Raw genomic sequence first — 19632 nt, forward strand, 5'->3', positions numbered from 1 at the left:
TGAAGAACTTGATTGGATGTAATCTGTCGGCATTAATAGTAGTTTTGCTGATAAATTACTTAATGTTCCTTTCTAGTACCAACTGAGGAGCTTGAAGAGTTGAGCGACATTTCTATAATTAAATTTTCTATTCCCAACTATTCATCAACATGAACAGTTTTGTTTCATGTTTACATCTACAAAAATGGGAAATAGATGGACCAGAGAGGTGGCTTAGTGGTTAAGAGTGTGTACTGCTCTTCCAGAGGACCCAGGTTCAGTTCCCAGCACCCACATTTATGGCTCACAACTGCCTGAAATTCTTACCCTAGGGGATCTGACACCTCTGGTCTCTGTGGATGGACACACACACACACACACACACACACACACACACACACACACACACACACAGTAAGCCTTTAAAAAAGAAAATTGCCGGGTGGTGGTGGTGGCGGTGGCAGTGGCCTTTAATCCCAGCACTTGGGAGGCAGAGGCAGGCGGATCTCTGAGTTCAAGACCAGCCTGGTCTACAAGAGCTAGTTCCAGGACAGCCTCCAAAAAGAAAATCATAATTAGAAATGATGCAGTCTATTGTCCTTCCATCAGTTGGTAATATTTACCATCTCATTAAAAATGTCTTCACTGTACATCTTTACATTTTATGTTAAATAATTATTTACCAAGATGTTTTATTTGCATTGTACTGTTATACTGTTTGGCCAGTTTGGTACTACAGATGACTTCAATGATAAATCAGAAACCGGTTAACTGCCGAGTAGTAGCAGTGGAGAACTCAGAGCTCAGAATGTGCTATGATGGGATGACAGTCTGCAGGACAGATCGTGGGAGTGCGACTGGAGGGCCCACCTGCTCAGGAAGAGTGTTCTCAGGGGATCATAAGCGTCCACTGGACACTGGTTATGAAGGTTCTAGCCATTTTTTTCTTCCCTGTCAGCACCTAGAATATGCTGCAAAATATAATGCTACCAATCAGCTGGAAGCATCCTTCTGCTCTATGCAGATAGAAGTCGTGGGCAGGCATGGAGAAGATTGTGGGCAGGCAAGGAGAAGAAGCTATTCAAGAGCTAGTGTTTGGAGGTTTTGTATCCTGTGTTGGACAGCCTTGACTGATGGCAGCAGGAAGGTGGGAGCAGCAGCAGGTGGCGCCCTCTAGTGTTGCTGCTGTCATACAGGCCTTCCGCATCAGGACCCTTAGGCCTGCAGGAAATCATCCAGCTTCCTTAGCCCCTTCACAGCAGCTGACATTGAAGCTTGTGGCAGGCCTTGACAGCAGGTTGTGTCATGGCTGCCAGGCCTGGAGTGTCTGAGGCCCTGGGCCTTAGAGGCTTGTCAGCTCTGGAACACCTCCAGAGACTTCAGTCTCTATACTCAGGCTCTTTATAACCCGTCCTCCTCTGCTCACAGCCCTCCATCCTCTTAGGTACTGACTTCCATCTTCCCTAGTCCTGCCCTGGCTGTCTCTCTGTCAGGCAGCCGGTTGTCTTCCACTTTTGCAGCTTGGTCTGCGACTGCTGCAGCTTGCTGCTGTTTCTTGTTGTCCCTTAAGGGAAGCTGTTCAGAGGGCCAGCAGCACAGGCTCTCTCAGCCCACTCACTGAGAGAGCCAAGAAGGATATTCAGACCAATCAGGCGACAACTCACATGTAAATTAAGATTTGTGTTTGTACCAATTGCAGCGCACTTTGCATATAAATGGAAGTGTGTGTTTTTACTAATCACTGTATTGTCCCTTTTACACCAATCACAGCAATCCCTTAGGTAGGCCACTGGGAAAGAGCTTCTTTGTCCTTGGTGGAAGTGGTTGCAATATCATTTATGATGCCTATGATAGCAAAATAAGTTTGGAATGAACACTTCTGAACTGTCCTGGCGGAGGCCGGGTCTCCAGAAGCCAGAGCCACAGCTGTGATCCTTGTGAAATTTTTTTCAAGGCATCTGTGGTGTCTTCAGAACAGCTGGCATTAGCACAAGGGTAATCCACCAGCCATTTGTATGTCTTTTTGCTCAAGGCAACAAGAAAGAATCCAACAGCTGCCAATGAGTCAGATTGTCCATCCCCTACTGCCCTTACCTATTTATAGGAAAATGAATGCCAGGATTCTTACAATAAAAACTCAAGTAATTCTTTAACATTAATTATGACTTTAAAAGATTTTTTTAGTAGAATCATTTTTTATTCAGAAAAAAAGAAAAAAAAAAACCCGAAACAATTTTTTTTCCAAACACACACAGGAGGGGCCATGGGTAAGGGGATGTATCTGTCTGTCCAGCCTCAGCCCATGTGGTTTTGTCAGCAATAAGGGAAATAGGGTAATGGCCCAAAAAATAATGGTGTGTGTGTGTGTATGGAAAGAAGGGGTGCAAAAGCTGAAGGGGGTAGTGGGGGAGGGGACAGATGAGATCAGTACTGGGAACGCCACAGGTGGGAGGCCATTTCATAAATTTCTTGTTGATCAAACCACTGTGGACACCTTCTTTGCCCATCAGCAGGACTAGCGTTTTGGCAGTCATGGTGATGTAACGTTGAAGGTGGGGGCTCCTCTGGTGCTCTTGGTACCAAGATCCACTGTACATTCCCCATCCTGCAGCAGTGAGTCCGGGATCACAGAACATTTCTGGCCCCCGATTGTCAGCCCATTCATGAAAAAACTTGACTGGTCTTTGCCTACCAGGACACCAACCTCAGCTGGCATAATGCTAACGAAGGTCTTCCTGGGGACGGCGGCCCAGACAGAGGTCTTGGCCTTGTAGCCTACAATGACCGCGTTCTGACAGGTCCCATCAGCCATGAGGCTGTGGATGTAGGCGTTCCACCTGGCCATGGCGCTGCTGCTGGGGCTGCTCTGCGGGATGCTGCTGAGGCCTCGGGCTGGGATTGGGCTGGTGGGTGGGGGTGGGGGTGGGGGAGGCAGAGAGCTCAAGGCGCGTGCTGCCATCCGGAATGAACGTGGCTCTGTTAGCTGTGCAGCAGCCCTCCACTGCCGATTTTAATAGATTTCTAACAGTGCTTAGTACCTGGCCAGTGGCCAAGAGAGTGCTAATCTCATCCTCTGTCACAATATTACTTTTAGGATGCAGGTGAGCTGGGCGTTGGTGGGGCACGCCTTTAACCCCAGCACTCGGGAGGTAGAGGCAGGTGGATCTCTGGGAGTTTGAGGCCAGCCTGGTCTACAAACTACACAGAGAAACCCTGTCTTGGAAAAAAAAAAAAAAAAAAAAAAAAAAAAAAGATGCAGGTGAAAACTTGGGTCTTTGGTTTGCCAGAGACAAGAGCTGTGGCCCACAAACAATGGAACTATCTATCTTGTAGTCTAAGATTAAGGTATCAAAAGGCCAGGGGCAGGCAGACCTTAGGCTTAAAGAAAACCCATGTTTGCAGTGGGGTGTCAACCCAGAATAGTGTACCTAGGTCATGGTTTAGGTCCCCTGGGGACCTTGCATGTGAAATGGCAATGGTGGCCCTCAAGAACAGTGTCATTAGGCCCATTGTCACTACTACCAGTCAGGAGCATGGCCAGTGCCCGCTGTAGAGTAAGGCTTAGCCTGAGTAGCTTGCCCAAGCCAGAAAGTGGATTGAGATGATCCCAGTTCCCCTTCTCAGTCACCTCTGTCTTCTTAGCCTCCAATGCCTCCTTTCCCCACTCTATAAAATGGGCTGACAGTGTGGTTGTTGGGACGACTGTGTCACTGTATAACACCTGGTGCATGAAGCATTGTCCTGTGTATCATCCATATTGAGATAGTTGGCTCTGCTGCACACCCAAGTGTACACCAAGGGCTCTGATTTACCTGTCCCAGATGAAGCCCTGCCCCAGATGAAGGCGTCTTTCTGTGGTGGCACCGTCCCTTCTCATTCTCTGTAAGAGACCTCTTTCCCCTGCCACATAAGCCCTCCTCATCTTCTTCATTGAGCCCCCCAGCCCAGACCATGGAGCCTATCTAGGCCATGTGTGCAAGGGGACTTTGCTGGATACTGTTTATCCCTAGCACTAAGCTCATCAGTTCAGGCAACCAGGTGTCAAGGCTGTGGACTGTGTCAGTCCCACTGAAATTCACCTGCCCTGCTGGGAAAACTTTACCTTAACTGCTTCAACAGCCCAGCAAAACTCTGTTTCTTCCCTTATTTCAAATTGTCTTCCTGAGAATGCACATGCCAAGCCAATAGCCTGGCCCTGTGAACACCCTTCTTCCCCACAGTGCATCAGGCAGCATGTGTGAGCCATGACCTACTTACTCAGCAACTGCTCTTTAATAAAAACCAGTCACCCCCTCAATGGAGCTACACCCTTCCAATGAAGTGTGAGAAGGGCAGCCCGCTGGAGGCAGTGGGTGCTGGGATCGGCTGGCTGCCTTTTGTGGTCTTTTCTGAGAGTGTGGTGAGATGTAAAGATGGCATAAAACATCTTTTCAGTCGGTGAGAGGCTGTTGGCCATTTGGAGTAAACCTTGCTGGGACATATCCCTTAGATTTCAGCAGGATGGGAGGACTGTCTTGATAGATCTAGGCCCATCACCTCTGGGGGTGTGTCTCAGGCCCTGTCTTTTAAAGAGACACACAGCATTGTCACCACCCCTTGACTTAAGTAGTACTGTTATGAAGTAGGGTAATGGGACAGAAAAGGAGCAGCCAGGGACAGTGTGGCAGAGTCTTGGAGAAGGGTGTATCAGTCTCCTGAACTGGAACTTACTTAAGAAGTGTCCACACACATGTGTTGCTAGGAGATGATAGTATACACTAAGTTCCTGCCCCCTGAGAGGAACCCCTGCTGCTGAGGAACACAGCTGGAATGAAGGTTACTGGTTTTCTGTGCCCAAGTGCTGCTGAGAAGCTTCTGATACAGAGCGGGCACCCTACTGTGACTTTGGAGAGCAGGCCTGGCTTACTGGAGGAGGCGCTGCCCATAGATAGACCAGGAGGAGGGGCAGGGTTTGCCCAGTGAGGAAGGAAGGATCCTGGTGTTCCAGAGGCATAAGTCTAGGACTGAAATCTCACCCTTCCACTCTGCCAGCAAAGAGCTGAGGCTGGGAAGTCAATCTGGAGGTTGGAAGGTGTCCTTTTGCTGGGCAGATGGCAATGGAGCCTTTATCTAAGTGGGAAGATGCCTCCCATAAAACTGCAGAGTGACTGTAAGAATGTGTGGTACATTGGGGAGCCGCAGAGCACGCCCTGGAGAGCAGCTGCCTGGGAACAGTCCACATATGGGGTGGGGGTGAGATATGGATTAGGGTGCAGAGCAGGAGGCCTCAGGGGAGGCTTTCATTTCTATCCTGAGGGTTAGTGAGAGCCACAGAAGGATCTGGGCAGGGGAGGTCTGCTCCCAGCTATGTTTAAGAATGCCATGCCTGCTATAGGTGTGAGAGAGCCAAGGCAGTGGGTAAGGGGTGGGACTAAGGGTAGATTGGAAGGTGTTGGGCACAGATTTAGAAGAGGGCCAGGACGGGAGGATGCTAAAAGGTGTGTGCTAGTCTAGAGAGTAGATGGCTGGGACCCAAAGCCTCTCTACCCATCCTATGGACCAAGCTGAGGCTGAGAGGTGAGTAGAATGGTGAGCTATGGAGAGGCCTGTGGGAAAGCCTTCACATTAGCATCACCCTAGAATCTGTTAGAGCAGAAGCTATTTTTCTGAACTGAGGAAGAATACAAACTTTGGATGTGTGGCACTGGTGCTATTTTTTGGGATACAGGCTGGGTAGCTGAGCACCACCCTAGGCCTAGGGAACAAGAGCTAGAAATGCCCTCCAGTTAGGGTTGGGGTTTACTCTGGGATGCAGCCTGCTCAGTGTCCATAATCCTTGATCTTTTCTGTCTATGTCCCTTCCAGGTGGTGTCCCCTTGAGCTTTCTGGTGTTGGTGACAGGCTGCACATCAGTGGGCAGAATTCCAGATGCAGAGATCTACAAAATCACCGCCACTGAGTTTTGCCCCCTGCAGGAAGAGACCAAAGAAGAGGACCGCCTGCTCGCCCTGAAAAAAATCCTGAGCTCAGGCGTGTTTTACTTTGCATGGCCCAATGATGGTTCCAGTTTTGATCTGACCATCAGGGCACAGAAACAGGGTGATGACTGCTCTGAATGGGGGACCTCATTCTTCTGGTAAGGGGATGGGTCACAGAGGGTAGATTCTGGGTAACACCTGAGCCATTGCCTTTCATCTTGCATCTGCCTAGGGACTGAGTCAGCTATGGAGTGGCATTGAGAGTCATATTTGTTCTCTGTGCAGTGAAAGAAGATAATTAATCCAGCATCCCTGCCCTGTGGGTTTAGCTCCAGGTATATCCATGTGGTCCCAGGTAGATCTAGAAAAGAAACTGTTTCCTAGCTAAAGAATGTTGGGGCTTGCATCAACTACTCAGGCATGCTCTACAGTGATGCTCTCTTTAGATGATCCAGACCTTTGGATCATGATGGACCTGCCATGTCGTGTGGAGCTGAGAGGGCATTGATTGCAGGGACCATGCTCAGGCCTTCTCTGTAGTGCTACTCTCCTCAGACTTGTTAAGGATGAGTGAGTAACAGGCAGAAGCATTGGGTGAGGATCCTGCTGCTGCTTGTGTTCTAGCAAACCTGGTCTTTAATGCTTTAACCCAAGCAGCCCCCTGTACAGCCATACCAGTCTCCCAGCCAGACAGACTGTCCTCATTGGTGCCTGCCTGGCTTTGCTCTCAGGAGCCAGCAAAGGTTCTCATGTGGGATAAGGGTCCTTTTGGTAGGGCTTCAGCTCCCTGCTCATGAATTCCTTATTTCTATTGATATTGCAACCTCGGTTATATCCCCATATTCATCCCCTATCACCCTGCTTTTACATCCTCCTGGGTCCTCTCCAGTTTGCCAGTTCATGTGGTCATGTTTAGAATACATATGAGATCCTGCCTGTCTTATTATGATGCATGCTGTAGTACCGCAGGTGGGGACAGGATCTGAGACCCTTCCACATCTCTCACCAGCTGCCCAGGTATGCTGCAGGCCATGCAGTTAGTCGAAGGCGCTAGGCGCTTGCTGGACTTTCTCTGGTATCTGATTTTCTTTGGGGACCAGCATGTGCCTTAGTACTGTCACATGTCCTCCTGAAGCTATTGCCCAAGGCTGGGAAGGTCTTATGCCGGACGTTCAGGAACAGCTTTAAAGCAGTGGTTGTCTGTGAAGACAAAAGAGGCTGTGGCATACCTTGGAAACAGTAGATCCTCGGTATCTGGCTCACCCCAGCACTTTTGTACTTGCTTCGCCATTGACGGCTCTGTGGCAGATGTGAGGCAACACAAAGCCAGAGAGGTAAAGAGGCAGAACTGAGAGGGCTTGGAGGGGAGGAGGCCCCATCATACCCCTTTGAAGTAGATACCAGGCTGGATTTGGATTTGGGAGGAGGAATTATCTGTGGAATGTACCAGGTCCTGGCCCATGAAGCTGACCACATTAGAGTCAGCAGGCAGACTGACGACAGCCAGATCACCCAAGGTCTGGAAGCCAAGGCAGGAGGGAGATGGAGTCCACCTGGGATACTCTGATGAGCACAGAAAAGAGGACGGCAATGGGGTTGTCACTTCTGATGCTCTTGAGGCCTGGCAGGATGTACAAAGCCTTCGTGATTCCGATCTCTTCTTCCTGGGCTCTGAGCTGCCCTCCCCAGAGTCACTTAAGTAAACTGATCAGAGTTGTCCAGTTGACCGAGGCTCTTCCCCGTGCCCCCAGTGACAGGGGACATAGTGGCATGGCCAGCAGACCGTTTAATGTATGTTACTAAAGTAGTTTATTGTCTGAAGTTCAGAGAATGGCACAGAAAGCAGCCTATCTTTGTAAGGTGTTGCTTCTTAGCCATCTTCACACGCAGCAGTGCTGCACCTGAGAGAACCCAGTTGGTGAGCAGGGCTCCCATGCTGGTTCCCTGGGTGGGGGAGGCAGTGGCTGGCAGTGGTCACATTCCCAGAAGCTTGCCTCAGGGCAAGGGCTTTGAGAACCAGAGATCCTGCACTTGCACACATCAGGGAATTGAGCTCTAGGGCAGGAACCAGCTTCCTTTTTTTAAACAAATAGGCCATTGTGACCTAGATTTGTTCCAGACCCTGTAAGAGAAAGTTCCCCGGTGACAAGCCTCAGACTGGCACTGTTTGGGCCTCCTGGGAATGAGGGATGCTGGTTGATGGGGGATGGGAGAATAATGCAGCCCTGTGCAGTTATGGGGCTTTCATCCTGGAGGGCTGAAGCTGGAGTGTGACAGTGACAGAAGAATCACCTGGCGCGCACAAAGCCCCGAGTTCTGGCCCTAACACTGCAGCCAATCAATCAGTGAATCAGTCAAGAAAATAAAAATCTCAGCCTTGGCTTTAGAACACCACACTGCATTTGCCAGCTCTCTGGTCTTGGGCAAGCATTTTACTTCTCATGTCTTAGTTTTATTAAGTGGAATTTCTGATAATAATACCTTTCACAGGGCAGCTGCAGCACAGATGGATTAAACCAGTCCGTGCCAATAATTTTGGAATGGTGCTTTGTAGTCTTTTTGAATGTGTCCTGTTTGTTTGTTTATTCTTCTCTCGTATAATACATCCTGACTTCAGCCTACCCTCCTTCCCCTCCTGCCAGCCTCACCCACCCACTCCAGGTCCACTGCTCCTTCATTTCCCTTCAGAAAAGAGCAGGCCTCCCAGTGATGTCAACCAAATATAGCCTAACAAGGTGCAGTAAGACTAGGGATAATCCCTCATATCAAGGCTGAACATGTGTTCGGTTTTAACCATCACTATCATCTCAGACTCCTGAGCCCACAATAATCTGCAGGCTGTGAAGGGGAAAGAAATAACAGGAGCTTGATCAACTTTTAGTTTTATCTAATCCCTTTTCACCTATATATTGCTTTCATTATATTCAGTTCACTCAGTATGTGTGCATATGTGTAATGTACATAAGTGCATGCATATTTAATACAGTGTTTATGTCATTTTACCTTAGCCCATTATTACTTAATTAAAGCATGAGTGATATTCTTTTAATGTTTTTTTGAGACAGGGTTTCTCTGTTAGCCCTGGAACTTGCTCTGTAGACCAGGATGGCCTCAAACTTAGAGATCCAACTGCCTCCTGAATGCTGGGATTAAAGGCGGGCATCACTACTGCTGGGCTAAAACACGAGTAACTTTTTAAATATTTATTTTTAATTTTGTGTGTGTGTGTATGTGTGTGTGCACGCACGTGCGCGCGCACACACTCACGCTTGCATGCACCCATGAGTACAGTTGCCCCACGAGGCCAGAAGAGGAGGTGAGATAGTTGGATTTCCTGGAGCTGGAATTACAGGTGGTTGTGAGCCTCCCAACCAGGGATACTGGGAACCAAACTAGGATCCCCCGCAGGAGCAGCCCAAGCTCTTAATCACTGAGACAGGTCTCAGATCCGTGAATACATATTTTATTCTGATAAAGAATATGGTGGACACAGGGCTCTTCTTAAAGTCCCTGAATGGTTGGCTTCCCTTCCAGCTTTGTTCCTTCTGGCCCTTCCTGTCACCTTCTGGCCTCTTCCTCCTGTACATATCTTACTGGCCTTGCCATTTGGGGTCTTCTGAAGCACAGAATTTTCTGAATCTCTATGCCCCAACAGAAGGGCCCACTGGAGAGTAGTCATTGTTTGCCTCTGTTGGGTGATAATTCTTCCTGGAGACATGACAAAATGTTTTTCAGCTTAAACAAGGAACTCACAGTAGCCCAAAATAATAACACCACCAAAGAACAACTTGGTGAACCACGGAGTTTATTTGGGTTATTTTTAGAAGTATGGGTTAGAATTTGCTTAAAGAAGTGTGGACAACTCAAATGCACTGGCATTACAGGACACCTACTCCAGCGTGGTTGAGAACTTAAGAAAGCTAGAACTATGTGTACCTTTCTGTATGACTTGCAGGCAGGTCACAAGTCAGAGTCTCCTCTCCTCAGCAATCCTTGCTGGTTATATAACCTTAAGATGGGAAAAGCCTTATAAATCTGTTATGTTTCAGGGACTTCCTGAGAATTGTGAATTGTTTGTTTACTTCTTTAGGAATTTCTGTTCAGAACTTTCTGAATTTTAAAACAGCCTCCCTTTAGAACTTCCTGAGGCTTAATGAGTTTCCTTCCAGGACATAATGTTTCTGTTTGGGTGAAATTGCTGGTAATAGCCTAGTGGAGCCATGGACCTTACGGGAAGCTCCTAGTACTTGGCTCTGGGTGCAGCATTTGTAGTGCCTGGTAGGGTAACCCAAAGGTGGGGCTGTTTTACAGGAACCAGCTATTGCATGTGCCCCTAAGACAGCACCAGGTGAGCTGCTGTGACTGGTTGCTCAAAGTCATCTGTGGGGTGGTGACCATCCGCACAGTGTATGCCTCCCACAAGCAAGCCAAGGCCTGTCTCATCTCTCGCATCAGCTGTGAACGTGCAGGGGCCCGCTTCCTCACCCGAGGTGTAAATGACGATGGCCACGTGTCCAACTTCGTGGAGACAGAGCAGGTGAGTACCCGGGCCGTGGCACAGAGTCAATGCATTTCACAAATGTGTGTTTTCTATTGTGAGTGGGAGAGGCTCTGATGTGTGTGAGCAGCTCTCTGACCGTGGCTTCTTCCTGTGTGTGTGTGTGTGTGTGTGTGTGTGTGTGTGATTGGAACATTGCTTAAAACTTGCCTGTGGCTTAGATGGTCTGTCTTTTTGATTCACAGCTCAGTCTGAAAAGACTTGTATGCATGAGTGCATCTGAAAGCCTGAGGACCTCTAGGTGAATCCAGAGCTCACCAATTTGGCTAGAAAAGAGTGCCCATTGAGTCCTAGATTTTTTGTTTTGTTTTGTTTTGTTTTTGTTTTTCGAGCTTTGGAGCCTATCCTGGCACTCGATCTAGAGACTAGGCTGGCCTTGAACTCACAGAGATCCGCCTGCCTCTGCCTCCCAAGTGCTGGGATTAAAGGCGTGTGCCACCAATGCCCAGCTTGGATCTGACTTTTCTATAGGACCTCAGGGCTGAGCTCAGGTCTGAAGACCTGTGAGGCAAGCCCTTTCCCAACTGAACCACCTCCCGAGGCTTCTAATGTATGTTAATCACAAGGACTCAAGAATGGAAGCCTTAGCCATAAAGTTTACTCCAGAGGCAGCTGTCAAACCGATAGGAGTTGAAGTCTTTTTTAGGACAAATAAAGAACACAATAGAGTAATGGAAGAGGAAACTTTTTTCAATTCTGTATCAGCAGCAATAGCTTTGTTCCGGAAGCCTGGGAATGTGAGGAGCAGCAGTTGCTGTCAGTGCCTATGGAGGAGAGCCATCTGTAATACCTCCTTAGTTTAATTTGCTAGCTTCTGTCCTCACTCCTAGAGATGGTGTCTTGCACCTGTCTGTTTGTTTGTTTGTTTTGGTTTTGGTTTTGGTTTTTTGTTTTGTTTTTTTGTTTGTTTGTTTGTTTGTTTTGCTCTTACTTGCTCCCTGAATGCCACCTTGCAGAAAAGCAGGGGGATCAGGTGCAGGAAGGAAAAGCCCCAGGGAGGCACAGGTGTGATGCGACTCTGCTCTGGGCTGCGAGCACCATGTGTTCCTGCAGCTCTACAGAGCTCTTTACTGTGTGGCTGCGAGAGGTGCCCTCACCAGTTGAATTCAGCACAGATATGCACATCACCCTCCACCACACGTGAACCTCTGTGTGCTCAGACATTCAGTGATGGCTCAAACCAGTATGCAGTGTGTGGGTCCAGTTTGCAGGGACACTGTCACCTACCTCTCAAAGACTCAAAGATGAAGGCCTCCTCATGGGAGTCAGAGGGAGGTTGGAGCAGGAGTCTCAAAAGATCTGTGGGTATGATTACTACGTTGTGGGAGGGCTTCTTGCCCCCCTCGAATGTTGACAAAGCTATTAAATAATGATTGGATGGAAAAAGAGAGCATATGTACTCCACCGTGGAAGCCATTCTCTTTTTTTCTCGCTCATGTCTTCACAGTGACAATGACATCCAGGGTTCTTGTGTCCGCCTTCTTTATCTCATCACCTTTATGCTTATCCTACACCCTCAAACCATTCTATTCTCGGACAGAGTTCTGATGGTTTTGTTTTGTTTTGCCAGTCATGATCTGGGCAAGACACCATGGGTAGAAGGTAGTGTTGATAATGATTGGCACACACAAAGCCTGAACCTGGTACCAGAACCAGTTCCCAGACATCATCTTTGGGTCGAGAGGGAATTCTGAGGCCAGCATTCTTCTTAGTTACCCAGTCTGAGGGAAGGGGGCCACTTATTTGATCCTGGTGCTGGTAGTCCCCAAATGTTGAGTTTACAGCCAGCTTAGAAATACTGTGGCCTCTGAATGTATCTAACAAAATACATCTTTAGGGGAACAACTGCCCCGCCCTGTAAGATGGAACATTAGTGAGAGCACAGTATGTTTCCTGGGACTGCTGTAAAGAAGTAACACACACTGGGTGGTTGAAACAACTGGCATTTGTTCTCACAGTGCTGGAGGCTGGCTAGCTAAAATCAAGGTGAGGTAGGTCTGTAATCTTTTGAGAATTCCAGGGGAGGATCCATCCTTCTTCCAACTTCTGTGGGTCCCATGTAAGTGGCTCAGAGAAGCATCATGCAGTTGCAGTCACACTGGATCAAAGGGTTCCGCATCCTCCAGGGTGGTCCCACTTATCTAATTACATTCACAGATGTCCTCCATTTGAATAAGGTCACAGCAGGAAGTTCTGGAGCTTGGGACTTTAACAGACTGTTTCTGGAAGGGATACAGTTGAACCCATAAACATTAGAACATAAATCCACTCTACAGGGGAGTGCTTTGACTGCAGGGAGAAATGCCCTGTGATCTTTGCTTTTCTCACTAAGACCGGCCAGCATTTCCACAGGATCTGGCTGGGGCTTTTGCTCTGGTGATGTCATGTAGGGTACCTGGTGACTCATATGTCCCGTTATGCCAGGTTACTTGTTATCTACTCTGCATCTCCTAAGTCTCCCCTGTGGGGCAGCTCACCCAACTGGGCCTTAGAGATGACAACAGCCTACCCACACTCCCAGAGATATGTATAGCCAGTCTCAGTCTGTTTCCTACTGCTGTAACACAATACTACATCCTGGGAATGCTGTAAAGAAGAGAGATTTGTTTTGGTTCGCAGTTGTGGTCTAAAGTGGAGGGCCCACATCTGGTGCCGACCTTGCTGACATTGTCCTGAGAGACAGGGCATCACATGGTGAGTGACGAGCAGCCCATAGGAAATGTATCCAAAAGGGTTTTTATTTGAAAACGATTCCTAAATGGCTCAATAACTCATTAATTGAGTGGGTTAATCAATCCATGAAGGCAGAGTGCTAATCACCGTTTGATGATGGGGATTAAATTTCAACGTGGTTTTAAAAGAGTCAAGCCATTGAGGCTTGCTGCCTCCTAATTTCTTTGGGTGGGAGGAGGGATTTCTTGGCTCCCATCAGCTTTTGTGGTCTTCCAGTTTGTGGGGTTTTTTTTGTTTGTTTGTTTAATTCCCTTTTCCTCCTCTGAGCCACACAGGTACCTCTATAAACTTCTCACTTGACCTCATTCCCTGGAGCAGTAGCAACAGGCAGTTGAAAGAGTATAACTTAACCCCACAGTGGTGTTTTCACTAGACACATAACCGGGCACAAGGGCTATGGCCTTAAGTCCAGAGCAAATCTTTGTTGAACATGTGCATTTGAAGCTGCTACTAACAGACAGGCCACATGGGGAATAGGAGCCCAGGCTGACTCAGGCTGCCAGAGCCCTAGGGTGGTCTAACTGCATGAAAATGGGAAATGACCTCTGGGATGGGCCAGTGGCAACTGAGAAATGAGCTATTGGCTCTTCAGCAGGGTCTACTTGTGGGCCTGTTAGCTGCTGCATGCCTGCTGCAGGACCTATACTTCCCTAGACCATCGTTTTACCATGCCCAAGTGAGGCTCAGGCCTACAGTAGCATAGGATTACTTCCTGCCCCTGGCATGCAGGTATTGTGTGTGTGTGTGTGTGTATGTATGTATGTATGTATGTATGTATGTATGTATGTATGTATTGTTAGACCCCTGAAAACTCAAGTATCCGGGGTCCCAGGCCACGTTCGAGGTCACCCCAATCACCAGGTGGATTCGAGAGCTTGCTGCAAACTGCACGAGGCTTTATTGTAATTTAACGAGCTAACCCCATGTTAGCTCGGGTCTTTTACCCACCCGCCATGGCGGACAGCTAGAAAAGACGGCTCCTAGGAGCTCCCGAAAGATCTTATAGGGCAGCGTAAGGGGAGTGTCTAGGGGTACGCACAGGCTCACGATTGGTGTGCCTCCAGGCTTGGAGGGCTTGCCCTGTGTTGATTGGTCAACTGGTTGTTATGGCCCATAGGCCCTCCCAGGGTGGTTGCTATGCTCTCTACGTCATTGCTGTGTGCTTGTCCGTAAAGCACACCCAGGGTGGTAAAGTATAGCGCCACCAGCTAACTTCTGATTGGTTCCTTGTCACGAGACAGGCATCTGACTTTCTAGTGTCTAGAACAAGGTCATAGAAGCACGTGTTCTGCCGTTATGGCTGCCAAAAGGGAAGCTGGTCCCTTCAGTGTGTGTGTGTGTGTGTGTGTGTGTGTGTGTGTGTGTGTGTGTGTGTCTGTACACAATAGGCCTCCTCCCTTCTGGGGTTGCCTCCCTAGCAAGGCTCAACGTGGCCATGTGCTGATGACCACAGGAGACTAGAGCCAGTTCGAGGGTGGCACAGCTGTGGCCCACAGCATCTGCTGACCCAGGGAGAAGTAAAAGATGAACTGTGCAATAAGCAGTAGAACCTGCACTGTGGCCTGAGAGAGGTTTGCCCACTGAGGACTTGTGGTGGTCCTGTGGGAGCCTGGGTTAGAAGGTGCAGCTCAGAATATGCCCTCAAGTCTGAGCCCTGCAGGACTATGGATGGGAAAATAGCAGATCATACACCATGCTCTGAGGCCTTAAGGTGAAAACTGTTCAGAGTGGGTCCATCTCCATTTAGGAGGTGAGCTATGGTCTTTTCACCTGGCAGTAAAGAAGTAGTCACTGGCAGTGTAAGCAGCAATTGACATCAGTGTCATGCCCCAGCAGGAAAGGGATCTTAGTGGGGGTAGTGCAAACCTGGTGCTGGTACCCTGTGCTACTGCTGGCCTGAACACTGCTAGGGCGCATAGCAAAATTACGGTCTTAGGTGAAGGCCTGCAGAGTTATTTGGATGCTTTACACAGGCATCGTTGCCAAACAAATGGGGGAACCACACAGAGAACAGTGGCAAGCCAGCTAGATGGCTCAGTAGGTAAAGATACTTACCACAAAGCCTGAGAACCTGAGTTCAAGCCCCAGGACCCATGTGGTTAGAACAGCAATTCTCAACATGTGGATTGTGACCCCTTTGGGGGTGTGTGTCAAATGACCTTTCACAGTGGTTACCTACGGCCACCAGAAAACACAGATATTTACATTATAACTCATAATAGTGGCAAAATTACAGAAATGAACTAGCAACAAAAACAATTTTATGGTTGGGGTCACCACTATATGAAGAACTGTACTAAAAGGTTGCAGCATTAGGAAGGTTGAGAACCACTATGATAGGAGAGAAATGACTCCTGCAAGTTGTCCTCCGACATATTCATGTATACTTGTGAGTACTCACGTACTCACACACATATACACCCTCATGCACACGCACACACACACAGCAGGAGAGTAAGCCCTGCTTGTAGGATTTTTACTTTTTTTGTTTGTTTTGTTTTTCGAGATAGGGTTTCTCTGTGTAGCTTTGGAACCTGTCCTGGCACCCTCTCTGGAGACCAGGCTGGCCTCGAACTCACAGAGATCCACCTGCTTCTGCCTCCTGAGTGCTGGGGTTAAAGGCGTGCGCTACCAACGCCCGGCAGAATTTCTACTTTTGACTTAACATTTTCCTGAGGAATAAATGGATTTCTTATAAACAGTATGTGTGTGCAGATGTGTATATGTTAGTGTCCGCATGCATGTGTCTATACATACATTTTATGTTCATGTATCTGTGTGGTGTGTGCATGCATATGTTATATATGTTGTATGTTTAAGTCCCATACAGTGTGTGCTTGTGTGATGTGTATATGTGTATGTGTATTTGTTGTGTGTTGTATTCTTGTGGGTCTATATGTATGTATACACATGTATACACATGTGGATGCATGTACACTGTGTGTCTGTGTGGTAGATGATGCCTTCTCTGGCTTCTCAAGAGGAAGCATGCATTTTTTTTTCCAGCTCATCTGTGAGTCATACCCAGTTGGCTCCATCTGCAGCAGTGACTCAGCTTTGCAGTCCCTCAGCCCATCAGCAAAAGGGTGCATGATAAATATTTGGCTCTTGACAATCAGGCTACCACCTAACCAAGGGAGGTTAGGGTGACTGTGTCCTCTTGAGGGTGCCAGTAGGGAGGCATGGGTTTGTAAACACTGCATGTGGAAGCAGAACCCTGGAAGAGCCTTTCACATGAAACCCTGTTTCCATTCTCTGTCCTCCATGAAAGAAGCTGCTTGGGGTGGCCCTCCTGGCTGCACAGTACCAGGCCTCCATGGCATCATCACTGGGGTTCCTGTTCCCCTTCTAGGACTCTAGCTCTCCCTAGTTTCCCTCCCTCTCCTGTTCTTTCCTCCTTCCTCCCCATTTCCTGCAACCTAGCCCTGTCTGCCCTAATACCTGTCCCTGTCCAGCCCTCCTGACTCTGAGTGGCCTTATCCACTCATAGCAGTGACATTGTCCAAGTGACTACTCCAGGCTAGGAGAATGTACCTAAATCTACTCTCGAGGTACCAGTTAACATTTAATCCATTCGGAGAGGGAAGCTGGATGAAAGTGTTTCCATAGTGTCTAGGTCACGCTGCTGGGCACATGGGCCTCTCCCAGTGCCCTGTTCTCAGCTGCATCTTTCTCCATCACACCTTCCTCTCCAGGGGCCCTGTGAAAATGGCACCTGTGGAAGGAGGCAGCTCTGTGAGTGTTGGGGCTGTTCTTTTACCCAGCATAGAAGCCCTGCAGAACACTGTGGCACTAGTTGCTGGGTTATACACTGGGTGTTGGGGTGTTGGGGTGCTGGGGTGCTGGGGTAGGGGACTCATACAGATGATTTTTATGGGGAGAAAGAAAGAACTCTTCCCCATAGGGAAGGGGTCCCAGGCACTGCCTCCAGCACTTAGCTCAGAGGGAGCAAGGCTGAGGCAGAATGTAGTGTGTAAAGTCCAAGATCATCAGTGTAAAGCGTTGGGAGTCCTTCGCTCCTGTCAGATTCTGTCATCGTAAATGGTTGTCTTCATGTGAGCATGTTTAGCTAACTTGGTTTCATTGTCAGGGACACAGTCAGCCTTATGTCATTGATCTCAGCAGTGCCGGCCTTCCTGTGGTGTAGCAAATGGAATAATGAAGGTACCACATTTGCCGGTAGCCAATACCTAGAAACAGACAGCACGTTCCCAACCCAGTGTATTTCCCTCTGGAGTCTAAGGCTAGAATTACAGTTTACAGCACAGACACCAGGCTCATGGCATTCCTGTGGCCCAGAGAACCTCAGGCTCACTGTCCAGCCCCCTCCCCCTGAAGAATTACTAATGCATGTGTGATCTGAGCATGATCTAGTCTGTGTGGAAAGCTACCCTGTAAGAGAGCAGACCAGTGAGCAATGGAAAGGACTCACAGTGGCACCCATGGTGGCCCTGCCAAGCCAGGCTAGGGTTGCACAGATAAAGGCCACCATCTGATAACCACTGCAGCCATCCCAGTGCCTGCTCAGGACTGTACTTTGTGTCCTTTAAACTCTTATTTTCTCCTCTATCATTGGTGGCAGGTAGGCTACTATGAAACAGGTCAGCGGGGACTATTACCATTAATCTAAGCAAGCATTTATTTCTACGAGGGGATCTGTCTGTGTATTGTAAAAACTGTTGTGCATGTGTAGTTGGTGGCATGTCTGAAAGCACAGTGGCACAGAGCCGGGGCTGCAGACAAGCTTGAGGCTTGACCTGTGCCGTGAAGTTCAACAGTGGCAGGTGCAGTCAACAGGACGTTCAGTAAGCTGCTCTATTTGCTCCAGTCCTTTATCAGTGGCTCCTTAGTTATTGAGCAGGTAAAAACAGAACCCTCTGCAAAGGTCTTAGCTAAGCCCCAGCATATCTGCTTCTTGCTCTAAAGTGGGAAATGGGTGCTAGGATTTTCAGAGTAGTTACGGTTGTGCCCTGGGAATGAGGATTCCTGCACACATCAAGTCTGAGTGCAGACCCCTCCTCAGAGTCCAGGGAATAACCCTATGCCTTGCTGTCTGGTGAGTGGTGACGGAGCAGCATCAGCCCTGCTAGGTGAGAGAGCAGAGGGCACCAAAGTCCACCGGCTACCCTCCAGGCTGGTGTCAGGTCACAGGCACCAGATCCCGTTACAACCCAGGACGTTCAGTTTCATTGAGGAGTCCCTTTCTCTTTCTGTTTTCTTGTGCTGCAGACGATTTACATGGATGATGGAGTTTCGTCCTTTGTCCAGATCCGAGGCTCTGTCCCACTGTTCTGGGAGCAGCCAGGGCTTCAGGTAGGTAATTTACACAGAAGATTTTACACTGTGTCGGTACACCTCTGGTTTCTTTTGGTAACTGAAGTTTGTTTCTTTAAATGTTTCTCTCATGGTGTCATTTATGGTCTCATTCCTTGGCCCAATTGTGTTGAGCTAAGCTATGGAAGTGGAGAGGAGACAGAGAGAGGAGAGAGAGAGAGAGAGAGAGAGAGAGAGAGAGAGAGAGAGAGAGAGAGAGAGAGACTAACACAGGGTGTAGTTTGTGGCCTGAAGACCACGTTAGCTGCTTAAATGTGCAGTGAGAGATCTGTTGAGGTGAACCAGAGAGTCCTTGGATGGGATTAGCTTAAACAGGACCCTAAATTGAGCTTTTTGATAACAGTTTTGGCAGCTGGGAATCCCCTGGAAGTGTCAGGAGGGTCTGCTGGGCCCTCAGCAGCTACATCATGGGTCTGGCACTCTGTGGTACTCGTGCGGAGCCATGTGAGGATTGCAAAGCTTTCCCGTGATTTCTAAAAATACTTTATGCCACCCAAAGTACAGCTTTTGGGCAGTGCCAGGGGGATTTGGCGTCTGCGTCCTGAGGAGAGTTCAGGGACCAGGGACATAGTCCAAGGACACAGCTGTTGTCACTGAAAGGCATGTTGGCTCCCTTAAGTGGCTTCTGACAAGGTGCATCTGGGGAGAGTGGACTGGAGTTTCCTCCTCCTCCTTGCTCTGTTCGGTTCTGCCTTGCAGGACCGAAGTGCCTGAGAAAGCTTCTCCCTGGGTCTTTATTTGGCCCTTGTGGTATGAGAATTGGGTGGTCAGCCAGCAGCCCAAGAGGTCAAGAACACCATGTGCCAGGTTCTCGGGAATGATTGAAATAGCAGGGTTCACAGTGCCCAGTCTTGGGCTCAGCTTCTTAGCCCAGCCTAGACTTGTCCCCAGGGCTGCCACATCGTGCCATGCTGACCATATCCCTGGCCATATCCCTGTCAGCTCTTAGACTAAGATGGATGGCCAGAGTGTTTCATTCAGGTTTTAAGTTCCAGGGTGGGGGGTGAAGGTTTGTTGACAATTCAGTTTTCTAGATATATGACGATGCCCCGTGACACTGAGAGGTAGAAG

At 48.6% G+C, this 19632-nt stretch overlaps 1 protein-coding gene and 1 pseudogene across 1 annotated transcript in view; one reads left to right on the top strand and one right to left on the bottom strand.

The window, feature by feature from the left end:
- Synj2 (synaptojanin 2) overlaps positions 1-19632 on the top strand; it is a 99186-nt gene that overhangs the window by 39077 nt on the left and 40477 nt on the right. The window contains 3 exon segments of the mRNA XM_027401066.2: positions 5824-6094; positions 10248-10473; positions 18457-18540. Of these exon segments, the coding sequence (XP_027256867.1) occupies positions 5824-6094; positions 10248-10473; positions 18457-18540 (581 nt within the window).
- On the bottom strand, positions 2256-2824 carry LOC100771972 (annotated as a pseudogene).

This window comes from Cricetulus griseus, chromosome 2 (assembly GCF_003668045.3).
Source record: "Cricetulus griseus strain 17A/GY chromosome 2, alternate assembly CriGri-PICRH-1.0, whole genome shotgun sequence".
Taxonomy (NCBI): domain Eukaryota; kingdom Metazoa; phylum Chordata; class Mammalia; order Rodentia; family Cricetidae; genus Cricetulus; species Cricetulus griseus.